Raw genomic sequence first — 18,366 nt, forward strand, 5'->3', positions numbered from 1 at the left:
TTAAAATTGAGATGTCTTGGGATCCCTGGGTGGCGCAGCGGTTTGGCGCCTGCCTTTGGCCTGAGGCGTGATCCTGGAGACCTGAGATCGAATCCCGCGTCGGGCTCCCTCCATGGAGCCTGCTTCTTCCTCTGCCTCTCTGTCTCTCTCTGTGTGACTATCATGAATAAATAAATAAAATCTTAAAAAAATAAAATAAAATAAAAATAAAACAATAAAATAAAATAATAAAAATAAAATAAAATAAAATAAAATAAAATTGAGATGTCTCATAATTTAGAGCATCCCTGCTGTGTAAAGTGATCCATAAACCTCACTTACAGACTTTATGTACCATTATCGGACAGAGGAGCATGTATCTTATGTGGGGAGGATGGACAATGGAGCTTCATGACATGCCCCCTCTCCCTGCTTCCTTTGCCTATGCCTGATTATTTATACTCTTGAAATACTTGTAAAATGTGATTCTAGATAAGATCTCTGACTTCTATCTGTCCTATCCGACATTGTGATTCTTTGTGTTGGCTCAGAGAATCACAACCAGCATTATTCTAAAAATGAGAAAAGGACAGACTAGAAACCAGAAGGCATCACATTTATTGAACCGTTCTGTGAAGACTGTCTCAGAAATATTCTTTCTCACAAACACATACACACTCACACACACAGTGTGGCAATGGAAATTTTTTTTTTAAAGATTTTATTTATTTACTTATTCATGAGAGAGACACAGAAAGAGAGACATAGGCAGAGGGAGAAGCAGACTCCATGCAAGGGAGCCTGATATGGAATTCGATCCGGGGGTTCCAGGGTCATGCCCTGAGCCGAAGGCAGATGCTCAACCACTGAGCCACCCAGGCATTCTGGAAAATGTATTTCTTATTGTGGATTGTAAATCACAGAGTTTGAAAAACATTGGCCTGGATAATGTTCAATTGAGAAAGTCCTTTGTAGTCAATAGATAAAAAGGCTCCCTAATAATTTCTGAAGTTTTAAAAAACAATGAATGACTCCGAAGATCTCTGGATTCTCTCACACATATTCTCTGATTCTAGCCTGGCAAGTAAGCCTCCTGCAAGAAAGTTCTGGTTCATCTCTTCCATTGAAATGAACACTGACGCCCTTCCCACATTCGACTAATTCTGCCTAATGTCCTGCATATTCTCTTGTACACAGATCTCGCCTAGAATGTCCTCTTTCCTCTCCACCTCTCTAAATCTTACCCATTATTCAAGATCCAGGTCAAATTCTCTGTAAAGCCTACTCTGTTGGATTTAACCTAGAGGGAATATGTTAAATATACTGCCTTAATTTGATATTAAGAGATCAAAATGGGTTTCTCTCTTTTTTAAAAAGATTATTTATTTATTTATTTTAGACATAGAGAGAGAGAAAGAGAGAGAGGCAGAGACACGGGAGGAGGGAGAAGCAAGCTCCATGCTGGGAGCCCAACACGGAACTCGATCCCGGGACTCCAGGACCGTGCCCCGGGCCAAAGGCAGGTGCCAAACTGCTGAGCCACCCAGGGATCCCCTGGTCTCTCTTTTTTTAAACAGCTTATAAACTCCTCAAGCTCTAACAGTATCTTTCACTTCTTTATAATATCTAGAACATTTGATATTTGAAAATTAGCAAGAACTAAAATACTTCCTGAGACTTTTCTATAATATAACATAGTTATGATGAGTTCTGAGGTACTGAGTAAGGTAGAGTATGCTGTTAGTGAAATGTAACTGATGATTTGAAAAATTCCAAAACTCACTGTATACAGTAGCTCCTCTGGTGTGACAGGACTGGTGAAGATGGTGCGCAGGCAGCGAAGACAAGCTTCAATGAACTTTAGGTCTGGAGACAGTAGTCCTATTAATAGAAAATAGATGTGAGACTCATCCTTTCAATTCATATTTTAAACACTGCAAACTGATTCTAATTTTTTCTTACACAAAACCGACTTCCTTACATACCTTGCAGTAAGGCAGGGATAATATGGCAATCTAGAAGAGACTTGACATTGTTTTCAGTACCCATAGCAAGACTTCCTAATACCACTGCACATTCAGTTTTCAGCTCTGTACTTGAGGTTTCTTGCTGAAGCAAGTACAACAACCTAAAAAGAAGGAATTTCATAAACAGAGGAGACTGAAAAAATTAAATCAGCTAAAAGTAATGTGACAGAAAAATGCTACTTACATATCCCACATACTAAAAACATGGTTGGTGAGCTCACAGAAGGCTAGGAAATGATCATTTGTTTATATCTGCTACTAATTTAATAAAGGAATATTTGGGTAAAAACTCAAGAAGAGATGTTCTTCATTCTGAGCAAAAGGACTATTATGTATAATCTTAGACTTTATCAGAACTATTAATCTGAAAGTTGTCCATAAGTAGAGAGAGCAGTACCACAGTCCATGTTATCTGCCACTCCAGGATATGAAGACTCAGAATATTCAATGCCAAGTGCTGTCAGATCTTAAATTTAGACTAGAAAGGGACCTGGACTATCCAGAGGTATGGTTCAGAAATCACAGAGGTTTTGCTTAGGAGGAATATTCAGAGTCCTTGTGGAGCTCTTCAAGCAAGGGAAACTCTTCTTTCTTCAATTTTCCCATTTGGGGAATCAGGAGATCCTCCCATTTTCACTCCAGCCCTGCCTGCCAAGCAACTACTCCTCAAACTCTAATCATCCATTACTTAATGACCATCTCCTTTATGTTCTAAGGTAGAACATCCATGTTCCTTAAAGTACATTTATTTACACTGAACACTAATGCCCTAAGAAAGGCTGCTGAGAGCTTTATGGTTATCAAAGTATATATTTGAGGTCAGTTATGATAAAAACAATAAAACCATCGATCCTTTATCAAAAGACAGAAATGAAAAGAAAAACTAGAACATTAAAAATTCTGAATAAAAAACTTAAAGCAACTGTACATAAATTTAGTTGAGTAGCAAAGGCAAAGAGAAAGTTATACAACTATCATTGTCTATCATAAAGAAGCGTATTTAGTTCATCAGAAAAAGATCAAACTTTCTAAGTTAGAAAACAGCAAATTCTAATAATTAGAAATTGAAAAAAGAAAAGCAGAATTTAAAAAGTTGGCTTTTTTTTTTTTAATTCGAGAGAGGTTTTGAGACTCCTAAGAAATTATTATCCAATCATATAAAATTGCCAAGGTTCTGAGGAGATAAAGAATCAGGCTGGTGTATATCATCTACCTACCCAACACATTCTTTTATTACAGGGCCAATAATCTTCCTGAATTTCCAAAAAGTATTAACACATTTGCTTCATATTCCATTCTCTAGTACTTAAACATTTCTAAAGAGATGCTTCGTATATTTCAAAGCATTTATTTTAAAAATTAAAAGGCTTTCAAAAATAGGATAGACAAAACAGAAAAAAGATGGGTATTATGGATGAGAATGAGAAATACATTAGAAACTTCATATGAACATCAGAAAAGGGATTAATAGCAAACATACCTTGGAACAGCTCCTAAAACAATGAGATTGGCTTTCTGCTTGTTGTTCCCAATTACAGCATTTTTCATGTCTCTGAATTCAGGGGAAGAGAGAGGGGTAAGGTTGAGCCAACACTGAAAAATCAGTAATCAATTCATTCCACTTTATCTTTATTATTCAATATCTTGGATTGGCAAATACAGAAGTTAGTGACAAAGTCAAATTCACTTGGAGTACCCAAGAGAAGGAACAAATAGGTGCTGAATGAGCCTGGGGGCTATAAAAAAAGGATAGTATGGGAGGGCAAAGTGAGAGATACCCTGAGTATGCCTAAAAGACTTCCAATACAAAGCATGTTGAGTTCTTTCAGGGATCATGACTTTGTTCCTTTCTTTCCTCTTTTTGACTGATTCTGACTTCTTTGAACTGAATACTTCTTATGATTTCATTTTATTTCCTTTATTGCCTTATTAGTTGTGCTTCTTTGGGTTTTGATTTGGGTTTTTTTAGTGGTTGTTTTACAATTTATAATATGTATCTTTTAACTTATCACAGTCAGTCTTCAAGGGATAGTATCTCATTTCATTTGTATTTTAAGAGTCTTACAACCATATACTTCTTCCATTTCTCCATATTCTTTGTGCTATTACTGTCATATGTATTTTATTTTTCAACTGATTAGAAATAGCAATATACTGTTACTATTTTTTACTTAAGCAGCCAATTACTTTTTAAAGAGATTTTAAAAATAAGAAAAAAAATCTTTCATATTTTTCACATTCTCACCAGTATTTTTTATTCTAGCTATACTCAGATCTTTACTTCATCAGGTGTAAAACTATTCTACAAGAAGAGTATCTCTATGAATGACCAATTGGTTCACAAACACTGATTAGTCCCAAAGGACAGGTAGAGAAAAAAAATAAATGGCTCAAAATAAATCTAGTACTAATAAAATGATTAATAAAGAAGACCTATCCTAATTGGTCAGTAGTGCTATCTCAATAAAAACACTATAACATTATGTGATTCTACACAGCAGTGATTCTCAAAGTGGGGAAGAAAGTAGTAATAAAGCCTCACAGAGGCATTTCAGAAGTTTATGAGGGTGCCTGGAAATTTCTGGCCACAGTTTTATAATTAAACAGAAAGTGTTTTTGTACTGTTTTAAAGAAAACTATATTTTTCAGTATTACATCTGGCCCTGTAAATAAAAAGAAGATTATACTTTTTATTAGAAGTTATTTCATTTTGAAAAATCAGATAACTAGCACAGTGGCCACATATCAATATCATATGTCAGTCCACATTTTCAGCTCTTGCACCCATACTATTTCATTAAGTTTTTTAAATGTATTCATGCCTAAACATTTACATATGGAAACATTACAAATTTTTTTTTTTATTGGTGTTCAATTTACTAACATACAGAATAACACCCAGTGCCCGTCACCCATTCACTCCCACCCCCCGCCCTCCTCCCCTTCTACCACCCCTAGTTCGTTTCCCAGAGTTAGCAGTCTTTACGTTCTGTCTCCCTTTCTGATATTTCCCACACATTTCTTCTCCCTTCCCTTATTTTCCCTTTCACTATTATTTATATTCCCCAAATGAATGAGAACATATAATGTTTGTCCTTCTCCGACTGACTTACTTCACTCAGCATAATACCCTCCAGTTCCATCCACGTTGAAGCAAATGGTGGGTATTTGTCATTTCTAATAGCTGAGTAATATTCCATTGTATACATAAACCACATCTTCTTTATCCATTCATCTTTCGTTGGACACCGAGGCTCCTTCCACAGTTTGGCTATCGTGGCCATTGCTGCTATAAACATCGGGGTGCAGGTGTCCCGGCGTTTCATTGCATTTGTATCTTTGGGGTAAATCCCCAACAGTGCAATTGCTGGGTTGTAGGGCAGGTCTATTTTTAACTCTTTGAGGAACCTCCACACAGTTTTCCAGAGTGGCTGCACCAGTTCACAGTCCCACCAACAGTGTAAGAGGGTTCCCTTTTCTCCGCATCCTCTCCAACATTTGTTGTTTCCTGCCTTGTTAATTTTCCCCATTCTCACTGGTGTGAGGTGGTATCTCATTGTAGTTTTCATTTGTATTTCCCTGATGGCAAGTGATGCAGAGCATTTTCTCATATGCATGTTGGCCATGTCTATGTCCAATTTTCCCAGCACCATTTATTGAAGACAGTCTCTTCAATAAATGGTGCTGGGAAAATTGGACATCCACATGCAGAAGAATGAAACTAGACCACTCTCTTTCACCATACACAAAGATAAACTCAAAATGGATGAAAGATCTAAATGTGAGACAAGATTCCATCAAAATCCTAGAGAAGAACACAGGCAACACCCTTTTTGAACTCGGCCATAGTAACTTCTTTTTTTTTTTTTTTTTTTCCATAGTAACTTCTTGCAAGATACATCCACGAAGGCAAAAGAAACAAAAGCAAAAATGAACTATTGGGACTTCATCAAGATAAGAAGCTTTTGCACAGCAAAGGATACAGTCAACAAAACTCAAAGACAACCTACAGAATGGGAGAAGATATTTGCAAATGACATATCAGATAAAGGGCTAGTTTCCAAGATCTATAAAGAACTTATTAAACTCAACACCAAAGAAACAAACAATCCAATCATGAAATGGGCAAAAGACATGAAGAGAAATCTCACAGAGGAAGACATAGACATGGCCAACATGCATATGAGAAAATGCTCTGCATTACAAATTATCTTTTGAAAAAGTTCTCCCTTAGGGCAGCCCGGGTGGCTCAGCGGTTTAGCGCCGCCTTCAGGCCAGGGCCTGATCCTGGAGATCTGGGATCGAGTCCCACATCAGGCTCCCTGCATGAAGCCTGCTTCTCCCTCTGCCTGTGCCTCTGCCTCTCTCTCTCCTCTCTGTGTATTCTCATGAATAAATAAATAAAATCTTTTAAAAAAATAATAAAATAAAATAAAATAAAAAAGTTCTCCCTTATAAGCAGGGAAGGCATTATATTATATTTGGAGTTATGTATGTGAGAAGTTGTATTGTTATGGATTTAATTTCAGGGTGGTACTGTGGTCATTAAGAAATATTTATAGGATGGAGTCAGGTCTGACTATGTTAAGATCATTGCTACAGAACCTCAAAGTTCTTAGCTCTTGTATTTCTTTCATATCCCAAAATAAGTTCCCCTACATTCTCACCCAGCATCTCTTTGATTCTTTTAGGTGACAGCACTCTAACGTATATATGAAATTTTTTGCCAACTTTGAAACTTAGAATCCTAAAAAATTCTAGAATTGGCAAACCATGATTTTGTAGAAAAACAGAGTAGAAAACAGAAGGAGAAAAAGTTACTTTAAAAAAAATCAACAACTAAATGTTGTAATTAGCATGTGTTTCCAATACCAACCAAATTCACTGGCATTAAAAACTCTGGTAATAATTATAATACCCTTTCTCCTCGATTACCTTTCTCAATTATGACAGAAAAATACTGCTATGATGCAGTGATCTGCTGAAAGCTGATTCTCACCGCAAGTTTTTGAATGGCATTTTCACACATTTTGAGCCAAACACTATTGGCCTAGTCTTCCAGTAGCTCAATGGAGCTGAGTATAGGTCTATTTTTTTCAGGGCCTAATCTATTTCTCTCTGTAAACTATCACTCAGATCTTCCATATGGTTCACAGGGGATAAGTAGGAATATTTTTTCATTTATGGGGACTAAGCTGAATGAAGTTTAATAGGGTTTTAACCAAGTTCTGATAGACAATTATAAAATTATGTGATATCAAAGACTCACTTAGCAAAGTATAGTGGGTAAGACTATACATCTAGGCTTCTGTCTCCTTATAGAGACTTAGTTCCCAATCATCAGCTTATAGACCCTAAATTAACAGTCTGCCATTTGTTTTCATCTTCTTTCCTTCTCTGAATGTGTTCCATACTAATGTAGCATAACTATTTGTCCAGCAGCTATCTATTGAGAGTCTATCTTGTGCCAGGTGCCATTCTGGATGGTTTCTCTATTCTGGAATTCCCAACAGGACATTTCCCCAGATTTCTGTTCTTCCTAAACTAAGCAGAAATGAAGTGTCCCCAAACTACCTTATAAACATGTTCCAAATATCTGAAGCTATGCAAAAGTAAATGTTTTTATAGACAAGAACAAATAAAAACCCCTCCAAAACCAACTTTCCAGTTCTCTTAATAGTTTGCAAATACAAAAAAACAAAAACAAAAACCAACCAAACAAAAAACCCATGAAGAAAGCAATTGGCAGTTATAGAGTAAATGCAGACAAAAGAGAAACAATTAATAAAATGGGCCAATGGCTAAAGAAAATAATTCTTCTTGGCTCTAATAAATAAAATACATCTATACTACATAAGGAAGAAGAGACTTTTATGTCTAGCAAATACATTCTATTCAATTTTTACTATAAAGAAATACTAGAAAATCATGTCTATGAAATACAACCAAAGAGATAATCATCACATATATCCATCTTTAGCAGGTCTAAATATGGTACAGGATTCAATTTCAGAGCCAGCTAGAGTGTAACTATTCTCTCTCTTTCATCTTCTTATCCCTCTCATACTTCCCCCTGGCTAACTTTACTCATCTTTCAGGTCTGACCTTAGATAATAATTTCACTTTCTCCAGGAAGCTTATGCCTGTTAGCTGCCCTCTATTCATATCACTACTTTGATAGGACAGAAGTCTGTTTCCTCTTCAGAGGCAAGAAAGCCAATCTGACCTGAAAATATCAGAGGAGTTACTATCAATGGATCACAAAATGCACCATATAGAAATCCGTATTTTTATAAAATACAAACTCAAATTATCCAAGATGGGGGCACAACAAAATTATGAAAACCTTATATATTGCTTTGAAGTTTACAAAGCATTCCATATCCATTATATTATGTACTATTCATCAAAACCTTAACTAATATTAACCCCATTTTACTGATGAGGAAGCTAAGACTCAGGTTCAGGGCTTTTTTCAGAGCTCTACATTAAATGACAGAGACAGTTTCAACCCATGTCTTTTATGCCAAGTGTTGTTTCCATTACCTCTAGCATACTATCAGGCATTCAGAACAAACTGATTGAAAAGTGAGCTAATGTATTTCCTTTTCTTCCTGTGTTTCAATTTTAGATTTTTATACAAAATGAAAAAGCATTTCTAGCTTTCAATTAAAGACATCCTCTTCCCAGTAGATCAAAGAAATATATATCATGTATTTACCAACTTTTAATGTTAGAGGAAAAAAATGCCCTCCTTATATACTACTGAAATTCAACAATTAAGCTTTGAGCTCAGCAATGTTAGGCTCTATGAAGGATACAAGAGCATCACATAATGTGATGCTTGAAGAGTTTACAATCTCCTTTAAGAGATTAAAATAACACTAGCAATGTAAAGTGGTGCTATATTATAAATCGAGTGCTTACAGGGCTAAGTAGATGATCAGACAAGCTTAACAGGTTTTGTTTTGGTTTTTTTTGTTTTTTTTTTTTTTAAATATTTTATTTATTCATCAGAGAGAGAGAGAGAGAGAGAGAGAGAGAGGCAGAGACGCAGGCAGAGGGAGAAACAGGCTCCATGCAGGAAGCCTGACGTGGGACTCGATCCCGGGTCTCCAGGATCACACCCTGGGCTGAAGGCAGTGCTAAACCGCTGAGCCACCCAGGCTGCCCACTTAACAGGTTTTGAAGCAACAGGAGGAACTAAATGAATCTTAGAAAATGGCCAGGATTTGGATAGTGAATGGGAAGGGCAAATGGAAAAGCCATTTATAGAACACCGTATTAGAAATGAATATATCATGTTTCTAGGGCAGAACCAGGAGCCTGGACTGAAAAGAAGTGTCCCTTTAAGGTGGGAACATTAAGCAGAGCATAAAGAAAAGTGATAAAGAGAACAGACAAAATAAGGTGGAATGGATTAAAGAACAATCATGTTTCCATCAGAAAAAAGGTTATGAAGGACGATAAGATGAATATGGGATGGATAGGAATGCAGAGAATACTAGAGTCAAGAGAGGCAACTACATGGCTGATACCCTTCCTGTGTGATCCCAAGACTGCCCTTGGCTTATGATTAAACTGTTCACTAACCAAACTATGGTAGACTATCTGTTTAGCTATCTGACCCTTTCATTAGACTTACGGATCTTCCAGATCCATTCAGTCTTACATACTCTCATCCTATCACATGCCTAGCACTTGGTAGGCAATCAAATGTTTGTTGAAGGAATTATGCAATCCATCCAGGTGTCTGGTTATATGAGACTGACTAGGTTGACAGCCACAGGAATCACTAATACAGAGAACATTTTGAGAAAGGAGTTAACAAGGCGATTTGATGGGTTTAGGAAATGTGGTATGTGACATCTCTTTGACTACTTTAAGTCTGAGTTCCTGGATACAGAGAACACTAGAAAGCTTAGAAAATAAATCCCTTAACAAGACAAAGATCTATCTTGATTTTGGACACAGTGAATTACATTTGAGGTGAGATAAAAATACCCAGGTTGAAAAGCTAAAAAGTAAGCCTTGAGGCTATCCCACTCTTGGAGGACAGGAGAAGAAGCCAATATTAAGATGTTATAAAAATGAATTTGCCAGAGAACATTCTCAGCTAAAATCTAGCTAGAAACTTTTATTTTTCCGGTAATAAAAGGACTCAAAAGGCATCTACTTTTATATAGAGGCTAACCTTTCTACTTCCTTTCTTTACTCTGAAAGATTAATTTTCAGTGTGGTAGAGAAAAAGGCTCAAATATTAAACCAACAAGTACAGTGCCTACCAGAACTTTTATCTAAATTATAAAATTAGGATAGTGATCAAAACCAAGAGAAAATTGGGGAGCCTGGGTGGCTCAGTCAGTTACATGTCCAACTCCTGATTTTAACTCAGGTCATGATCTCAGGATTGTGAGATCGAGCACTCTGTCAAGCTCTGCACTGAGAATGAAGCCTGCTTAAAATTTTCTCCCTCTCCCTCTCCCCTTCCACCTGCCTCCCTCCCTCCCTCTCCAAAAGGGGGAAAAAAAATTTAAACCAAGAGAGAAAGTAAACCCTGCACTTTACAATTAAGACACAGGAAATTTTGTTTTTAAAGAACTGGGATCTAGACCTGCTGGAGAAACAGTTTCAGTCAGTCAAAACAGCATAAATTTTAAATGAAAACCTAGTAACTAAAAACAGAAAATTATCTTTAAGATCACAGAAAGCTGGAGCCACAAGCTAAAGATCAATCATATTATTTTCACTTTGAGCCAGTATTACTTTTCACTTACCTGAAGAAGCTCCTATTTGGAATACTGTATATTCAATCCTTGGTCTAATTGGTGTGAAGTAGCCCAAATATACACTGGATACTGAAAACTACAATCTGAGTATAAAGTTTGACCGAATTCTGAAAACTCACTGGTCATAAGACATCCGTAAAATAAGGAGAAAATATACATTTGTACGTAGCCAGAATAGGGCAACATGGTAAACAATTTATAAAATTATCTGGACTTGGGAAATTACAAACATACTCACTGCTCTGTCCCTGTAATATAATTAATTATGATGTCCTTTTTGGAGAATGTAACATCCAAACATCCAAGTACCATAAGCTTTCTACTATCCAGCATGGTTAGGAAATGAGATATGCTCATATTCTAATTAAAGTTATTACTGACACAGGTGAACTGCCAATTGTAAAGAATTAGATACTGGTGATCTATTAACCAAACCGAAGCTATTTTTAACATAAGGCTTTCTTTGATCCAGGAGGTACTTGAGGAATTTATAGTGAACTTCCCATTTCAAATCAACTGAGGCATGTATTAGCCACCTACTATACATATAAATTGAACGGAACTGGGAATTGCTGGAATTCAATTTTTATATACAAGCTACCCTATTGTGTAGATTCTTGGAATGTATGTGGTGTTAGATACAGTTCCAGTTTGAATAAATATTAGTTTAGAAATCAGAAATGTATTTAACTCTGTATTATCAATGTGTGATTACAAATCACCTTACATTCTCCAAAAAGGAAGCGTATAATGTAGGAACTGCATTAAAATAAATGCCACAATATTTTAGGGCATATTTATAAATATTTTTAATACATATAATCATTCCAAAGAACATAAAAAATGTTACATTATGACAGCATATATTTAAATGTTCTACAAATACAACAAAACAATATATACACATATACACACACACGCATACAAATAAACAGCTATTCTTGATATTCAAAGTTAATACCATGTATACAAACATGGTATTACAAACAAATATCCATCTGTGCATAAAACTATGTCAATCTGATCTAGCAATTTTTGGAAAAACTTGCCACCCTTTTAAACAGACTGAATTGTCTCAGATTAGTTTAAACAAGTAAGACTCAGTCACTCCATTTCATTTGGTATATGGTTATCTTTGTTTATCTGTAACACTTTTAAAAGCAACTGATAGGATTACTTCTTTTGAATTATCCTAAAACTTATCCCTTAATTAAAAATTTCTCAAAATTCAAAGTCTTCATTTTATAAAAGCTCCTATCTTTAGTTAATGCAAGAAAAATAGAACTTGTCTATGTTCTACTAAAACCAGAGGTACATAATTTCCTGGAACTAGAAAAATCAAGTAATCATTACCAAAATAAACTTACAGCATCAGTATATTAAAATACTCCAGAAAATAATTTTTAGAAGTGGATACTTGGTGAAAATCACCCACCAATTCTACAGTACCTTCAACTGCCTGCCTGAGTTTACCAAAAGACCCAGTCTAGTTTCCTAGTTCTATTCAACAAAGCCAGCCACATTTGCTTATTTGATCTTTTGTCCATCAACACAGGGCGACATAGGGATATCTGCTGATCTTTTCCTGGAGATTCACTCATGTAAAAACCAGATCAGGTGCCGTAATTTATTATAAATGTTTAAAAAAAAAAACCCACAGTGCTAAGCAGCTTTGACTTAATCTACATAAACAGTTAAAAGAGTTATTCTTCAACTATGAGATTTAATGTGGTTGAGCTAACACATTAGAATAAACTTCACCAAAAAATATCCTGTAACTGTTTTTTAAGGTCATACACGATCTCTGCACTAGAGAAGGCTCAGAATTTGCAATGCAGGATAGTTTATCTGATATAGCTACTCTGTTGTAGTTGCAAAGGCTATAATTCATGACCTACACAATTGACCTCCCTGTTTTCTGTTTGTATCTTATTCCTATCTAATGATCTTCTATTCAGTTATGCATTTGAAACTTTGCTCTTTTATGATCTGATTCTGTATTCAAACTTTTGATTCAATAGGATTATTTAAATTTATAGCAAATATTGTACCACTAACAAAATAGTTATTTCTAGAGAACTCACTCTTCAACAATTAAGCACTATTAAGCAACTATTAAGCACTTCTGTTACTTAATAGTATTTTTCAACAAGGCCACATTCACCAACTCTGTAAAATGGTCCATTATGACATGGGTTAGCTACAAAGAAGTTCCCTAGATGTACGGGTAGGACTATGGCTCTAGATTATAGACCATGATGAAAAGTCCTTATTTGCCTTTAATTTATTCAATTGTGTTTTTCCTGATGATATGTTTTATATGCTCACAATCCTTATCAAGAAAATCAAACTTATAGCTAGAAAAATGATAGAACTCTGGTTGTCCTGAAACTAAAGCTAGTTGTCAATTTTTAAATGTCTTTCCAATTGGATATTTTGGACTCATAGCTGATTACTTCAGCCTCTATCTTCTCCTTCCTTAAAGTTGGTACGGTACTTTTGGTTGTTTACACTCTGTGGCTACTTCCGTTCTACCTATCTATTTTGGTCTAGTAATGGTCTCTGTATGACTCAATGGTGGCTGTGTAATGTGTATAAAAGAGAAAAAAATTGGTCAACTCTTTTTCTAAACCTCATTTTGGTTCCCTCTTTCTTCCACCAATACTGTATTATTCCAGTATTAGACAAGACAGTATTAGACATTTATTTAAGAATAAAATGTTAAAAATATAGTTTACTTTTCATTCTCTTGACTACGTACAATTAACTTTCAGACAGTGACAAAGTTTAGGAAAATATTAAGTCAGAAAGAATAAATTTTTCTCTCTGGAGAAAAGGACACTTTATCAAATCACACAACACATCCATATAAGGGTAGCTCTATTCTGTCATAAAGTAAAAAGATTTGGGGTGATCCGTGCCTTTCCAACTTTACACAGATTTTATTATTGTAAATAGCAATCATGTTTATATGTTATCACTTGCATTCTCTTGTCTGAATCAAGACTTCTAGCCCCTCTCCCTTATCTCCACCAGTTTGAATTGTTTTTAATGTTTGATATTATTTTTTTCTCTTTGAAAAAAATTTTCTTATTTTTGAGGTTGTTTTAAATTAGGGTAATGATTAGCACTCAAGTGTCAATCTGTGGATTATCTACAACATACTAGGCATTGGATTTTATGTTTTTGACTTAATTCTTATAACTTGGCAAGATGGGCATATTACTCTCCCTTTATGGATGATGAAGTTGGGGCTCAAGGATATTAAGTAACTTGCCCCAGCACACAGCTAGGAAAGGCCTCCAGCAGGAAACGTCAGAACCAGGAATTCAACCTCTTGTTGTCCAATTCCAAAGCCCATACTCCTTGTACTCCACCATCTCTCCACAAAAATCTTGCTAATCTGTTTTAGCTAGTTTAAGTGTCCTAGACTTGACAACTTTTTAAAGAGGCACTAAGGCCATTAAACTTCACCTTAGCTGGTTTGTTGTAATATACTCTTTCCATTGCTTTTTATGCCTTATTTATCAATTCTCAAGAAGCTACAGCATTCTTTGGGAAATGACAAATTTCAAATGACAAGTAACATCAATTAGCTACTCATTTATGATACAAGATAAGTTTTTCACGCAGAAATCCTGACAAAATTAGCTTTTCTCCTAAACAACCACTGTAGCCATCAATAAAAATAATGATACAACATTATCATCTATCATTCATGGAACACCTAATGGGTCTGACATTTTCAACTAAACTACTTAGTGAACAATCCTAAATGATATCTAGAATTACTAATACAGAAAATTCTTGCTGTGTGTGGGGAATGTCTTTCTAAGGAGGAGTGTTAATTAAAACTATCCCCACAACTAATTTCCGTGTATGGGTACAACCCAAACTGATTGATTGATTGATTGATTGATTGATTGATTCAAACTGATTTATTTAACAGATGGATTTAATATCACTTTTTCTGGTAATAATCAAACTGGCCTACAAAAGGGCTGATTAAATCATGACAAAGCCTCCTAGTGAAGGGGACAAAGGCAAAGTCAACACAATAAAACAAAAATTGTAATCTCCTGTTCCTATGAACTGAGAAAATGTGAAGTAAGGTGTCAAGTATGCCAAGTGGGTCTACATCCAGGTCCTCACCTTCTTTTCCACCTCAATTTGAACAGTCAAGCAGCCTGACTCGTTTTAATCTTGCCTCCACTCTACAAATCCACATCCTTAAGATGTGCCTTCTACACTGAGCCCTTTTTTGTTGGGGTGGGGGAAGTGGTTTGATTAAGAATTAGAATCTGTAGATACTTCTATAAATAAAGCCTTGCCATGACTGAGCAAAAGTTAAACTGAAAGTACTATTTGGCTGATAACACTAACAGGGTAAGAGAAGAATAAAGGGACTTCTATGTGCCTTTACTGCTATACCAAACATCCTGACCCTTTTTGGTTTCTTCCTTCCCCTGGACCAGTTCAGGCCTGTCGGTACTCCATGTTTGTCAACCCTAAGAGAAGTCTCAGGCTAGAATTTCTTCCCTAGAAGTCACATGTTGACAACATGATAATCTACTCTCAGAATAGAGAATTCATTTTTCAATTACTTGCAATCTTATCACACTTATCTGAATTTTTAAAAGTATTATCACCTCAGGTATGTTGCTTAAATATGTTTCCTCTCACTAAATAGTAGGGGATTTTGGAGAGAAAAAAAAAATGGGCATTCAGGTTATCAAGAGTTTAAATTTTCTAACAACTGCTTTCTAAATTCTAAGATTTAAAATATCAGTAGGAGATTCAACCCTTACAGTCACTGAGTTAATCAAAAACAAAATAAAGCAAACAAAAAACCCCTACTGACATATTCTCCCACCCCATTCCAATTATAAAAAAGTATCAATTTTATTCCGTTGCCTTTGTTGGATATTAAAGTCACAAAAACATTCATTAAAAATATGTTTAAAAATGTTTTAAAATGGTAAAACAAGTATTCTACAAAAAAGTAAGTTAATCATGGCAGTGAAAACTATCAGACAACTCTTTACAGTACAATACTCATGAATGTCAAGGGATCTTTCTAAAACAGAAGAAAAAAGTTTTAACTCTGCATTTTCAGAATTATAATATTTGGCAAATTCAAACACAAAAACAAACAAGACTAATAAAAAACAAAAGACTTTTTGATAGACTCTTAAATACATACTACTTACATGACACCTTGTAGAACTTTCTGGGGATCAGGGTCAAATAGCCTGTCAACATAGTGGCGACTGCTAGCTGTTACTTCCTAGAAAGTGGGGGGAAAAATTATGACATCTGAAGCCATGCAAATCACAAATTCACAGCATCACCCACAACATCAAATAGCTATTTAATCTAATAAAATACTTACTACATTAAATCATTCTGAGAAAAGCTGTGACAAGATAAATAGTAAGATGAGGAAGAAAGAAAATACCTAGTTCTCACTAAAACCACAACTAGACAGTGGGAACTTTGTGGTAAGCCCTGCAAGCTTTGCAAACAGAAGAACTAGGCGTAAGTGTTAAGAAGCAAGGTAAGTTTCTTAATCAACTGATGGATGTCACCTTTGAACAACAGAAAAGAACATTGCTTCTGTTTAGTACCCACTAATGGGACAGAAAATCTGGCTCTCAGCAAGGAAGAAAGGGGAAGCACTTCATAAAAAGTTCAAGAGTGGTAGTCTACATTCAAGAGGAAGGCTTTCAGACTGATGGAGAGAAGCTACACTGATAGGAAGCAGACATATGTAAAAACAAAAACTAAAGTAAAAAAGTTGTCGCAGTTTCTGTGAGGGAAAAGCAATTAAGAATTAAGAGAGGGATGCCTGGGTGGCTCAGCAGTTAAGGGTCTGCCTCCAGCTCAAGGTGTGATCCTGGAGTCCCGGGATGGAGTCCACATCAGGCTCCCTGCATGGAGCCTGCTTCTCCCTCTGCCTATGTCTCTGCCTCTTTGCACCCACCCCCCAGGTCTCTCATGAATTAAAAAAAAAAAAAAAAAAAAGATTAAGAAGAATTAAGAGAGATTTAGGGGCGCCCAGATAGCTCAGTCAGTTAAGCGTCCGACTCTTGATTTTGCTTCAGGTCATGATCTCAGAATCTTGGTATGGAGCACTGCATCTCCCCTCAAATAAAGAAATAAATCTTTTAAAAAAGAGAGAGAGAGAGAGATTAAGTCCAACAGAGTTATTGAGTCTGAAATGGCTGAAGCTACATAGAATGGGGAGAGTTAGAACAAAAAGCAAAGGGAGACACCTCCCTTTATTTGTATTGTGGAGTTTGCTCTATTATGTTATTTCTTGTAATACTTATTTGGGTAATATTTTTTATATTTAATTTTTTATTACTTTTTTTAAAAGATTTTTTTAAAGATTTTATTTATTTATTCATGACAGGCAGAGAGAGAGAGAGAGAGAGTCAGAGACACAGGCAGAGGGAGAAGAGGCTCCATGCAGGGAGCCGGACGTGGGACTTGATCCCAGGTCTCCAGGATCACACCCCAAGTGGAAGGCGGTGCTAAACCGCTGAGCCACTGAGGCTGCCCAAAAAAGATTTCATTAAGTAATCTCTACACCCAATGTGGGGCTCAAAATCAGAGCTCTGAGATGAAGAGTCACAGGCTCTGCTAACTGAATCAGCTAGGTGCCCCACTTTTTAAAACAAAGAACATATATTTTGGAACCAGAAAAAAAGAATTTTCGTCCCTTCTGTTTCTTTTTCAAAGATTTTATTTATTATTCATGAGAAATACACAGAGAGAGGCAGACATAGGCAGAGGGAAATGCGGGACTCCAGGATCAGGCCCTGAGCTGAAAGCAGAAGCTCAACCACTGAGCCACCCAGGCTTCCCCCTTCTGTTTCTTTCTTGATGCCTGCTGAAATATGTCCTGTACTACACCCATGCGCAAATAATTAGCATCAAGCAGAAAAAATACTGTTCCAGTTTACCCAGAACCCATGATCAGAAGCAGTTAATTGACAAGACACAGTGCCAGCTTATACTTCTGAGTCACCAAAAATATCTCTGGGGAAAACTGCATAAATTCTGATTTTCTGATAATAGAATTAATTCAAAATCAAAACATTTTTCCTCTTATGAGCCTCCTACTAAAATATCCTCGTAGGCAATCTGAATACCTACTTTTAGTATGTACTCTATTTATAAAGAACAGGGTCAGCAAACAAGCAAAACTGGTAGAAAGACTTGTGCCCAACAGGATACCATTAAAGTACCTGATAACAGGATTTGGTTTACTCAAAATAACAGAACCAGAGTTAGAAGGATTCTTAAGTATTTGTCCCAATCCCTAGGGCGCCTGGGTGGCTCAGTCAGTTAAGCATCTGCCTTTGGCTCAGGTCATGATCCCAGGGTCTAGAACCCCATGTCAGGCTCCCTGCTCAGCAGTCTGTTTCTCCCTCTCCCTCTGCCCCTCCCGCCTGCTTGTACACACGCTTGCTCTAATACATTTTTTTTAAGGTTTATAATTTTAAAAAAAGTATTTGTCCCAATTCCTTAGTTAACAAATGAGGGATGGATCTTTTACCCTGATG

The 18,366-nt window shown here is 36.1% G+C and overlaps 1 protein-coding gene across 3 annotated transcripts in view; it reads right to left on the bottom strand.

The window, feature by feature from the left end:
- ARMC8 (armadillo repeat containing 8) overlaps nt 1-18,366 on the bottom strand; it is a 112,071-nt gene that overhangs the window by 61,377 nt on the left and 32,328 nt on the right. For 2 of the 3 annotated variants that reach the window (XM_077864995.1, XM_077864993.1), the window contains exons 2-5: nt 16,006-16,082; nt 3,487-3,558; nt 1,965-2,107; nt 1,763-1,860 (exon numbers count right to left, since the gene is read on the bottom strand). In XM_077864995.1, coding sequence (XP_077721121.1) covers nt 1,763-1,860; nt 1,965-2,107; nt 3,487-3,558; nt 16,006-16,082 — 390 coding nt within the window. The remainder of the gene's footprint in view (nt 1-1,762; nt 1,861-1,964; nt 2,108-3,486; nt 3,559-16,005; nt 16,083-18,366) is intronic. The other variant, XM_077864994.1, reaches the window with a different exon arrangement.

The sequence above is a fragment of the Canis aureus genome, chromosome 22, assembly GCF_053574225.1.
Source record: "Canis aureus isolate CA01 chromosome 22, VMU_Caureus_v.1.0, whole genome shotgun sequence".
Taxonomy (NCBI): domain Eukaryota; kingdom Metazoa; phylum Chordata; class Mammalia; order Carnivora; family Canidae; genus Canis; species Canis aureus.